This window comes from Heliangelus exortis, chromosome 2 (genome assembly GCF_036169615.1).
Source record: "Heliangelus exortis chromosome 2, bHelExo1.hap1, whole genome shotgun sequence".
Taxonomy (NCBI): Eukaryota; Metazoa; Chordata; class Aves; order Apodiformes; family Trochilidae; genus Heliangelus; species Heliangelus exortis.
The window spans coordinates 48,890,536-48,902,904 of record NC_092423.1 but is presented as its reverse complement, the minus strand read 5'-3'; the positions used below and the strand labels follow the sequence as shown (position 1 = coordinate 48,902,904).

Genomic DNA, 12,369 nt, shown 5'->3' with positions numbered 1-12,369 from the left:
AATCACTTCCTTGGACCTGCTGGCCACGCTGTTTCTGATACAGGCCAGGATGCCATTGGCCTTCTTGGCCACCTGGGCACACTGCTGGCTCATGTTCAGCTTCCTGTCAATCCAGACTCCCAGGTCCCTTTCTGCCTGGCTGCTCTCACTATGGAGAGTACCCATAACTCTCCATAGCAATGTCCTATAAGGTATGAGATCTGCCTGTATCATCACATGGCAGGGTTGGGAAGTCCACAGATCATAGCTTGTTCGGCCTTCTGAGAACAGCTTCTCATGTCCTACCTGGAAAAGCTTGGGTGAACTTCACAAATCCTTCTTAAAGGCATTTGCATGTATGCAGTCATGCAGCTGGGAGGACACTGATCAGATAGTTCTGTCTGCTTTCATATCACTCTTCAAAGGCAATAATTTAAAAAGTGTAAAGCACATACTTGCATTTCCTTTACCACTGAGTGATATAAAGACTTTTAAGCTATGAAAAGACTGAGATGACATTTTTCTCAGACTGCTAAAGAAGTGCTATTGCTGAAACACACTTCTACCTTGCTGATAAATTTGATGTCCCTTTTAACTCATATTCTTTGAAGAACAGAAAAGATATATGCTCTGTCAACATGTCTAAGTTTAACCTAAAATACCCTCTAAAGCATTTTGCTAACACTGTAATATCTGGAACCCATAGGCTTGTCTCCAAATCTCAAATTGCAGGAACTGAATAAACACTTCTAAATTTAAACAGACAAAGTTATTGCTGATGAGTTAGAGTTGCTTGTGATACATGACAACTATAGAAAAAAAACCCCTGAAAACAGTGAAACACTTCAAGCACTGCAAATAATCAGCACAGCAGATGAAGAAACGATCAATGGCTGCTACAATGTGAAGTTAATGTACCATTTTACTATAACTCCCCAATGGTTCTGCTGCATAGATCCTGAATTCTCCTCTTAGAGATGCTACTTAATATATATGCTTGGGAGCCATAGCAGTGAAAACAACTCCTTTTTTGATGTGTATTTTACAAATATATCACCTCTTTTCTCCCTCTGGTGGATGCCTTCTGTCCATTCTCCTCATCTCCTGCCTGCTCCTCCCTCAGGTCTGCATGTCCTTTTTCATCAAGTGCTAGGGCATTCAGTCACCCCTGAAACTGCTGCCTTCATCTTATTTCTTCTTTTCCTGCTAGCCTCTTTCCTTTGCAGGGTGGCTTGAAGGTTTTGTTAGGTCGTGCCAGCTCCTGGCTCTAGCAGGAGGATGCCAAAGGCAGTAGCAGAAGGCACAGAGGGGGGATACTAAAAGACCACCTGCCCCTGTTTTCTGCTTTGGCTCTGAACAAGCTTTGTCATGTTTGTTCATTAAAAGCATAATGTGGAAAGGTGAAAATGAAAAACATTACTAGGCATCTCAATGCTTGTGTATAAAATACTATATCGGTGTTTAATGTACCTCTGACAGTTCTGACCTCAAAGATGACTTAGCCTGCAAGTCTGTATGGATGGGCAGTCAGAAAAAGATGAGCTCCTCTGCCATGAAAACATTCCTGGAGGCTGTCAGAGCAGCTGGCATGGCCCACCTTGTAGTGAGGTGAGGGGACATGGGGACAAATGGTAAGATTTAGATGAGCCACACTGTGCAATACAGCTTAAAGAATAAGGTTCTTATAGATCTACATAGATCTACATAGATCTATAGATCTTAATAGATCTACATCTTGGTATCATTTATGCATTGTTAGGGGACGGAATTCAAACTGGTATGAATGTTGTATTTCAGCTTCAACATAATGTTACTTTCTGAGATAATTTCAGACATACCAGGTCATGCCTTCAGAGATAATTTCAAATTCATCTGGTAAAAAAATATTGCAATGTCATGCATGCAGAAAAATATCTTTATAGAAATACTGGAATCAATAAGCTCTGCAGCATATATAGTCTGGAAGGGCAGTGATACATTCATTTTATTGATCTCTACATCTGTCACAAGCTAAGACTGCAAAATTTAAACACACATTTATATATAAATGTATATATCTATGTGCATTTGGATTTTAAATATGCATGTATGTTTATATGTATATATATACACACACGCACACTTGTTTCACTTTTTTACTGTTGATTTATTTGGTTCCTCCCCCATATTCACACTAACATCTTTCTTCTCTCTGTGCTGACAAGAATCCCTGAGAATGAGAGTCCTTAACTAACTCTGCATAATTTGGCAGGGCTTCAGGGCTATCAGAGTGGCAAGGTTAGCCTTCCCCACCCAGCTTAATGACTTAGCTGGCTGAGTGTCTTCTGACCAAACAATTTCATGGACCCTCCTTCCAGACATCTTCTTTCCAGAAACCCCTTCTGAAATGTCTGACTTTGCTGTCTGATTCCAGCTGGATCCTACATTTCTAGTACACACCAGCACATGCTTGTGGGAGCTGCTTACTCACACAGTCTTATTCAATGGGACTACTATTTTAAAATGCCTTGAAGAGCACAGCTTGATACAATTCCTGTATTTGGATTGATTTAGCAATTGAACTTGTTTCCACTTCATGCTAAAGAGTCTCAATACCATAAACTCAGCCCAACAAGGGGAAACAAAATGCAGGCAAACCTTGCAGTAAAGTTCAGAGAATTGAAAGCTGTGTAGGATCCATGTGATGCAAACCTACAAATGTAGCTGACCACTGTGTGTTTTATGGGGGCAAAATCATAAATGTCTGTTGTACACTTGCACCTACTAAAAAAATGCAAAAAGCTGCTTTCTTATGGCAGAGAACTGTGAATACATGAGTGGCAATCAAACATCCACCTGCTTATAGTATGGACTGATGGCCCAGTACAACCCCTCATGACCTTTCCTCCTCCAACCATCTGCCCAGTTCTGCAGCAGGGGTCCTTCTGAGAAAGGCAGAGTGTTGCCTTTGGCAGTGGCAGCAGGGCTGGCAGGCTACCTGCCCAAACCACATACACCTGCAGAGGATTCACAGCTACTTTGCTGTGGCAACACAAACACCAGGTCAGGCACCATAGGGGTAACAACAATCTGCCCCCAAACGATGAGAGTTTTTAAAATGTTAGTCTCTTTGGGCCTTTTGAAGTTTCCCAAATCTCCTGTGGTGCTGAGACAACTGCGGTTGAAAAGAAAATGTTTTCATAGTAATCCATTGCCCTTTTTGGATGATGAGTTGAGGACTCTACTTTTTTCTTAACACACCAGAGAAAAGCACAATATTGCCCTCCCTATTGACCTTCCTCTTCCACACCCCCTGCCCAGTCTCCTATTTTTAGCTGATCCAGGCTATACAACAGCCTTGGAAAATGAAAAGGGGATATCCAGGGAACAAAAACCACTGTCTTAGCAGCATTTGACAAGATGCAACATGCAGGAATAGGCATGACCACACCATGCTTTGGGGAAAGATACCTCATCTGCACACCAGGGCCAGGACTCGCCTAGAGCTGGAGCCCCAGTGCTGGGAGCAGAGCTTTCACAGTGGGCAAAGACCCAGCAGCTGGGGAAAGAACAGCAATCTCTTTCTTCATGGAAGTATTTCAGTGCATGAGACCTCCAGACCCTCTCACTTAGGACAGCATCTGTAGAACAGAAGGGCATTTGCCTGGCCTGGAGAAGGTAATCTTCTGGTAACCCCTGTTTTCAAAGTAAAGCACTGGACTCAGTGAGAGGCAGAACTCAAGATGTAAGACCACTCTCTTTTTCCTGTTTCCATGTACATACTTGACACTGCTACCGTTGAAGGTTTCTGCAGTCTGTGGAGTTGGATGGAACTATAAAATATCTGGGGCTATTTCATTTACTCCATGGTGAATAATCCATTTCAAGTGGTACCAGTGACAAATTCATCTGCTGTAAATAGTGTTGCAGCTTGGGAGAAGCATAAGCCAAGTTCTTTGCAGACTTTATTCTCCTCCCTCTCATACCTGGTTTTGGAGATTCCCTAGGTCCCATTTTATCACAGTCGTGGAGTTGGAGCTCTGGAGCACACGAGTGGGGGACAGTGCAGGGCACACAGCATCGTGCCCTCTTACAGGTCCTCTGAGGTGAAGAGATTTTTTTAATGAGATATATAACAAGGCAAGCTGTCCATACCAAGCCACTTCCAAACTGTTGTCAAGGAGCAGCAGCTCTCTTCACAGCCCAAGGCATCCAGCATCTCCATGTGGGCTCTGACTGCAATCAGCCAAAGCCCCTGGACACATGGAGAGGCATGTTCAGGGCTCTGATAATCCTCACCACCTCTGAAAGCATGAGGGAAGTTATTTAAAATAACCTCTAGGCCATTTCCATTCCCTTTGCCTTTTTCCCTGTTTTATTGCAAAGTGAGGTAAAACCTTGCATCATATCACACCCAGATATACCGTGACACTCTATTTGTACTATAGATGTCTACTTTATGGTTTAATCCATCAGATGTTTCTGTGCCTCTCATTAACAAGAAGCCATGATTTCACTTTCATATTCCTTTAGATAATCTATTTTCTGTTGCATAATAGGCTTTTAAGCAAAATAAGATTGAAATATTAGGGATATTCACTCATCTTTAACACAGCTTCAGTGTAATTACAGAATTAGCATCTACTGAACCTGAGATGACTGTATTATATTACCACTGTTCTTCATGGGTAGGTGTGTGGAAAATATAATTACCATTACGTTTTAATTGCGCTTGTTCAAATTTCGGTAGAAACTCTCATTTTGAAAACAGCTGCCGTTTCTTTCAGATGTGCATTTTTTTCCAAATACTGGGCTTTCCGAAGCAAAACACCAAGCAGCCTTAAGTCCTGTCTAAGTAGCACCCTCTAGTGTAAAAATGCTACTATTACAAGAAAAGATTCCATGTCGTTGCATGGTTGCATGGCTTTTTTTTTTTTTTTTTTTTTTCTTAAGATGAATGACATGGAAAGTGAAGACCAAAAATAAGTAATGAATTCATGTAAAATCCATTTCATACCCTAAGGTCTTTTCTTGACTATCAAGGCATATATATGCAATGTGTATCTTGGAGTATCTACTACAGGTTTTAAAACTGTAAGGTCATTTTGTAGGTACCATTCTTGGGCATTGTTTAGGATGTATTTTACATGTGTCATATAATTTAATATATTAATTTAAAATATAAAAATAAGACAACAAGAAGGATTTTAGAACTTATCACCTGTGAAGCTTACAGCATACTGCATCTTCAGAAAAAATGAACTATAGCTGAGAAAACAATTTTTTTTTGGTGAAAAATGATTTTTCAACAATAATCTCCTAATTTTTCCATCTTCCAGAAGATTGTTTCTAGAATATAAAATGTGATACAATCAGGTCGGTGACATTGCTTATGTGATTACTCATAATTTGCATTATGATACATGGTTGCAAATAAGTCCTCAGGCACCTGTAAATTAAAGTAATGGTCTAAATTACATAATGGCACTTGAGTACTCCCAGGCCCTTTGCTTATTTTCAAAATGTTTATGTCAGAAAATGGCACAGCTGTACTGTATAGATACAGAACGAAAAAGCAAGTATTTTATAACTGAAACACAAAAGGAGAAAGTCTAATTCCTAGTCTCTTGTGTAAATCTACCAGACCTAAATGAAAGGTCCTGAGAAACTTTCCTTGATTTAGTGATACAAATGCAATATTATACTAAGGAAATTGTGAACACAATAAATCCTTTCAGCTTGCATGACAGGCAAATGTTTCTCAACTCCCACAGCCGTGTAAAAATGCAGAGATCAACCACTCTTGAGATTTCTTCTGAAACTGAATTCACTTGACAACTATCTCTTATTGTTAATGAAATACAAGTTTTGTCTCACTCCTCATTTCACTATTTTTTCCATTTTAATATATTTTGTTGTCTGTCATTTCCTCCTGTTTTGTTATCTTCCCTAGTTATTTGCCATTCTCTGCTTTTTTTTTTTTTTTTTTTTTTTTTTTTTAATTCTTTCTCCCAATAATATTTTTGCTTTTCTTTCCAGCTTCAATTTCTCTTTGATTTTCCTATGTGCTCTCCATATATGATGGTGCATTTCAGTTCTGACAGCAGTTGAAACTAATCCACCAGTGTCATTGTATGGTAATTTAGTGCAAAATATAAATGATTTTATGCTTTTCCAAACTTTATTATAAATGGTGCCTTCTGAAAGCCAGTCTTGTCTCAAGAACCTCCCATTTTCTTACAAAGGACAAGTGAGAGATTCATGTTTGAAATTCTTCCTGTTTACTCTGAAAATGCAGCAGGTTTTCCCCCAGCAAATGTCCATTTTAAGGGATTTTCCCCAAAACAGTGCTTACCAAGGCAGGTGAATAAACCAAGCCCTTTGGTATTCTACAACACAGTCCCAGCTGAAACTTGGTCTGTAACATTTATGAGGTCTCATGATCCTGCAGTCTGACTGAGCTAGGCAGCTAGGCTGGTGAAGGGATCCAGCACAAGTCCTGTGAGGAGAGGCTGAGGGAGCTGGGGCTGTTCAGCCTGGAGAAGAGGAGGCTCAGAGGAGACCTCATCACTCTCTACAACTCCCTGAAAGGAGGGTGTAGCCAGGGGGGGGTTGGTCTCTTTTCCCAGGCAACTCTCAGCAAGACAAGAGGGCACGGTCTCAAGTTGTGCCAGGGGAGGTTTAGGTTGGACATTAGAAAGAATTTCTTTACTGAGAGGGTGATCAGCCATTGGAATGGGCTGCCCCGGGAAGTGGTGGATTCTCCATCCCTGGAGATATTTAAAAAGAGACTGGATGTGGCACTCAGTGCCATGGTCTGGTAACTGCAGCGGTAGTGGATCAAGGGTTGGACTTGATGATCTCCGAGGTCCCTTCCAACCCAGTCAATTCTATGATTCTATGATTTAGCTGCTTATCAGTTTCCTTCTAGAGAGACTTGTGCACTGAACTTGGCTAATTTAAATCCATCCAAATGCTTTGGGTTACTCACTCACAGAACCTGTCTCGTTCCTGACACAAATACATTATTTTACTGGAAAATGTCAGCCTAATTTGCTTCTGCGATTATCACAGGAGTTGACAAAAGAAGGATAATCACCTTTGGCTTGCTATTTCTCAGCAGAAAGGAAGTTTTAGGAACTGTACTCTGAGGTTTACAGAATGGAGCTATACCAAGCTATACATTGAACTACACTACACTGGGCTCAGTATTTTTGCCTTCAATACTTTACATTTATTATTGTATTGGTATTGTAAGGAAACCAGAACTAAAAAAAACTTTGGCTAGCACCCCATATAAGTATATACCATAAATATAGTATATATACAATACCTTATTGATTAAAAAGTGCACTATTCTTATTAGAGTGCTACTGCAAACTTATTTAACTCTCTGAAAATTGAAATACATCCTGAAAACAGTCAGCATATTTTAAAAAGTTTTGAAGGAAAACTTGGGAAAGTACAAATGTTCTTCCTGCCATGTTAAAAAACAAATTACAAGCTTTCATGCCCACACTCTCAATTCCCATGAAAACTGCAAGCTAGCAAAAACTGTTCCCCAAGTCCTTTGTATTGTGTTATTTATTGTTACAGAAAAGATTACTTTTCATTAGCTTACCCCTGGCAAAAAGAAATCTTAAGCTCTATCACATGGGGTGAGGAGACAGTGAAGGGTGTGATTCATAATTTCTGAATGCAAAAGGCTGGCATAAAATTTAACGTTCTTCAGCAGGCAGAGCCAGCTCATTGTTCTGCTGGTTTCAACGCTACATTCCTTTCTTTCCTTCTCTTTTTCTTTATGCCTTCAAATTGTGAAACAGCAGTTGGTATTTTCTGTACGTTGTAAGTAGCTTTATTGATTTATTTAGAAAAAAAGAGCCATGACTGGAATTTCATTTCTATGGGCCATACCTACCCAACTGCCCCATTATGTAGACAATGGATCAATGTAGCCATTTTATAACACCATGCCTGAAAAAGACTGACTTTTTTTGGCTCTTTGGAACAATATAAGGATAAGACATATTTACTCTCTGTTGCTTCTCTGAAAAATAAACATAACCCCATGAGAAGTTGAGTAACCAAGTATTCTACTAATTTCTGTAAGGGCCCCATTGACCCTGGATCCAAGTGGAAGAAATTATTGTCTCTGTAGAGACCAAAAGGAAAGGATATTTGTCACATCCACATTACACTGACATTTTAAGCAGATATGGGGACCTTTTAAGAGATAGGGACCTCAATTTTGTTTTTCAGAATCTACTTCATAGAAAAAAAAATTTACAATAGATTTATTTTAGAGAATAAAACATTAGTATTTCCCTCTTTTTGAAATGTTAAGTACCAGGTAAGATTATTAGGTACACTAACAGTGCAGCTAGCACCGTTTCAGCTGGCCCCCAGGCTAAGCATCATTCACTATGCTGTATAATTTGAAAGGCAATACCAATGGATGGAACCACATTTGGCAATGCAACAACAGCTGGAGCTGCATTATATTATTCTCACAGATCCACATGTAAAGCAGAAAGTATGTTCAAAATGCATTCATTCTCTTACGTTGAATGGGCTCAAACTGTGCATGACCTCTTCTGGAGTAGCAGGAGGAATAAAAGAGTTAATGGTAATTCTCTCTTCATTTCTGCTGACTTCTTTGAGCTCCATATTGGCAATTTTGGTTTCTGGCATTTGCCTGCATTGATTCTCTACTGCTCCATTAAAGGAATGCCCCTGTTATTAACCAGTGATAGCTATACCTACTTCCTCTTGAAGGATATAAAGCCTGTCCTTATCACTGCACAGGCTGGTTCATAGATTATGAATGAATGATAAGTGTTATATGCCAAGCCCGAATTTTCAGCCTGGTGTGCGAGCAGGTTTTGATGCTGGACCTCATGCTGCTTCAATCCTTGTTTATCTGAGAATGGTGCAGGAACATTTGTTGGCCAGGGTGCCCATTCTTGAAGATTTATTTGGAAATTGTCTATTTAAAGTTATATTTTTTTAGAACCTGCTGCACACTGATGCTGTTTGCAAGGAAGGCATTGGAAAGATTTTTTTTATGAGGGATGATTAGAAGAGCATGGTTTGTTTAGCAGGGCAAAGTAGAGGTTGGAAGAAATGGCTGCTCTCTATAAATACTTCAAGAGGAAAGAAGCACAACACTGGGAAAGAAGAGCATTCAGGCATTGTAATGAACTCTGTTTTCTTATATAGGGCAGTATGTATAGATAGATTGGAAATTTGATGGGGTTTAGTCATTTGAACAGCCTACAGCAACCTTCCAGGAAGAATGAGACAAAAAAAACCCTAATGAAACTGTGTATGTATTTGTCACTGGATCTGTGACAGCAAGGATTGGATATAAGCACCCAATGTGTATCTGTCAATTCAGTGTCCATAACCCGTTCACATCAAAAATGGTCAATCAGTGATGCGGAGAGCAGCAGGAGGAACTTGTGGGTGAGGTTTGATGAGAACATGGGCAGGAGAAGGAGCTGCAACTTCCACAGCTGTATTGGGGTATCTACTCCATTACAAAACCTCACACCAAGAAGGCTCCAGGAATGGTCCTTTGAGCAGCTCTAGCAAGATGTGGAATCCCCCAGGCAGTATTGCTCTACTTGCCTGCAAGGGAGAAAAAAAAGTCTGGTTTGTTTTTTTTTTTTTAAATACACAGTTTGCAACCAGCTGGGCAGACACGGAGGAGGAGAAGGAACAGAGCAAGACACCTTAGCTGCAGAAGCTTCCTGCGCCCAGCACACGCAAACTCTGAGCGACACAACCAGGTGACAGACACCCGAGGGTACGACACCCGAATCAAGGCCCTGCTCCCGGACCCGGGAAAAGCAGAACCGTCTCGGGCCGTCACGCAGGACACCCCCGAATCGCCGCGGTCCAAGGAAACCCCCTGCTTAGCCCCCGCCTCCCGTCCTCTCTCTCTCACAGGGCCCGGCAGTCCGCGAAGGGGACAGGAGAGCCGGGCAGGCTGCTGTCTGATTGGGCAGCGCTGCTGTCAATCAGTGCCCGCCGACGCTGCGGAGGGCAAGGGCCGTTGCTGAGCGCACCTCTGGCCCCGCCCCGCGCATGCGCGGCTTAGGCGGGCGCTGAAATTCAAATTTGAGGAGCGGTTGGGGTGGTGGCTGTGCCGCTGGCGGGCGGCGGCAGCAGCAGCAGCAGCAGCAGCAGCAGCAGCAGCAGCAGCAGCAGCAGCAGCAGCAGCAGCAGCAGCAGCAGCAGCAGCAGCAGCGGTGGAGATGGACCCGTTCACTGAGGTGAGGACAGGGCGTAGGCCAGTCCCCGAGGCGTGAGCTATGGAGGGAGCACACCTGGGGCTTGCTCCGGGGTAGCGGCGGAGTTGTCAGTGTCTGGCGCCGCAGGGACAGAGGGCGGCAAGGGCCGGCCAGGGTCCGCAGGGCAGCTGCTCCTTGTGGTTGAGCTCTTGGAGCGGAATGCTTTCTCCCAAGCTCTGGCTCAGACTTGTCAGCGCCCCTCATCCACTTTTACCTTCGTTGCCCGGAGTTTGTGGGCTTCTGTTGAGTCTCTTTCTCTGCAAGGGGTGACTCTCTCTCGTCTTGCTCCACCTCCAGCACTGCAGCCCCTCAGATCCCTTCGGGGAGAGGACAGAGGGGTTGCTCACGAAAGGGTTTGTGGAGGAGAGAACTTTGTCTAAACCGGCCTGATACTCGATTGTGTTTCCAAGCGCTTTACTGCTTGCCTTTCATGTGCGTCCGGCAGATAAGATTTTCGGCTGAAACGGAAGGGACCCTGGAAGCTGATGGGAGTGGTATTGACACACATCGTGCCTGCCGTATCTAAGGGTCGGGTGTGAAGTTTGCCCAAAGCAGCCCCCATCTAATTGCAAATGCGTCCTAGTTGACATTCTTGCCACCTGTGGTTGGTCGCTGTGGCAGGCACAGTTTCGCTTCCTGTTTAAAGAAAAAGTCAGTCATTAAGGTGGACTTGGAAGTTTTACAGTGGCAAAATTATAACAAAATGAGTGGACGTGACAGGGTTGAATCTGTGTGAAGGTCGGAGGTTTCTTAAAGATGTGGTGTTGTACTCTGATTTTGTGTGACAGATGTAAAGTTGGAGACCTGCCTTGCAATTGCTTTAAGAAATGCCATACTAAAAATGGCCTTCAATTCACAGCCTGTCTAAAAAAACCCCTAAACTTTTATTTTTAAAAAAAGCCATGTGAAATATATTGATGAAATACTCTCTTCTCCCCTTGAAAACAGTTTGCTTATGAAGATGTCATATTTTAAATACATTATGCACCCCAAAAAAAGCTACAGTTAAGATCACTTTTAAAAAAACTGTACATAAGACATTGGTCTTGAACATATTTAGTTAATGTGTTATGCCACGGCAGATTTACCCTGCCCCCATGTTAAACTTGCCATATTATAAACATCTAAAACCTCCTTCCTTAAATGGTAGGGAGTGGCATGATCCAACTAGTCTTAAGTAAACTTCAAGTCCAGACTACTGAATCCAGTTTAAAATGGTTTTGCAATGGTTTTGCATGCTGGGAGATATTCCAACCTCAACACGCCCTTCTTGATTTTAAATAACTGATTTTTGAAAGCTGTGACCAACTGTGAGGCCGCTCCTCATGGCAAACTTCACTCAACTGCTAGCTAGTACTGCAGAGCGCCTGAAATGTTACCTATCAAGAATGTTGGAGGACCTTCTCTGCTGTTACGTAAAAGTCTGAGCAAGATTCATACAGTTATATTGAAGTTTAACGATTTTAAAGCAAAGCTTTTTACCGCTTTTTATGAAGTACTTGCGTTCCTTTTTTCTTTAGGTATATTTTTCTTAACTATTTTCAGATAATCTTTTGTCTACAAATTACCGTTTCTTGCAGGGAACTGGTGAGGCACTCTAAGTGTCGATTGCATAGAGCAGTGTAATTTGTGCCTTAATAGGTCAAAGTATGCTGCTAATTTGGTGTTCGCTAATCAGTTTAGAGTAACAAATTATGTCCTCACTGAATTTAATCTCAAATCTCGCTCTAAGGTTCAGTGGAATGCTTTCAAATCAGTTCTGGAACAATGTTTCTTTTAATCAATCTTGTAAGTAAAACCTATCTCAACCAAATTATTAGTAAAACATATTGAGGAGATACTGCAGTGGATCCTTTTTAGGATGACAACATACCGTTTGTGACTTCTACTTTATAGTTGATTGTATAATTCACCATTCCTGCACAAAAGGCTTTTTGATTGGTACTACAGATTGTTAGAAATAGTCTAAGTTATTTTGTTCTTTGAAGTACTTATTAATATTCATAGAGAAAAGAATGGTTTCCTAGCATGGAGGATGACTAAAGAGAAATAACCGGTGCAGTTGCTCAGAGGAAATTTGCATAGGTGAAGTTTGAAGTTAACTGTTGCTTTAATG

At 41.6% G+C, this 12,369-nt stretch overlaps 1 protein-coding gene across 2 annotated transcripts in view; it reads left to right on the top strand.

The window, feature by feature from the left end:
- The first annotated feature begins 10,095 nt into the window (after positions 1 to 10,095).
- Positions 10,096 to 12,369, top strand: part of ANLN (anillin, actin binding protein) — a 28,239-nt gene continuing 25,965 nt past the window's right edge. For both annotated transcript variants that reach the window (XM_071736048.1, XM_071736047.1), the window contains exon 1: positions 10,096 to 10,235. In XM_071736048.1, coding sequence (XP_071592149.1) covers positions 10,218 to 10,235 — 18 coding nt within the window. In that variant the 5' untranslated portion in view covers positions 10,096 to 10,217. The remainder of the gene's footprint in view (positions 10,236 to 12,369) is intronic.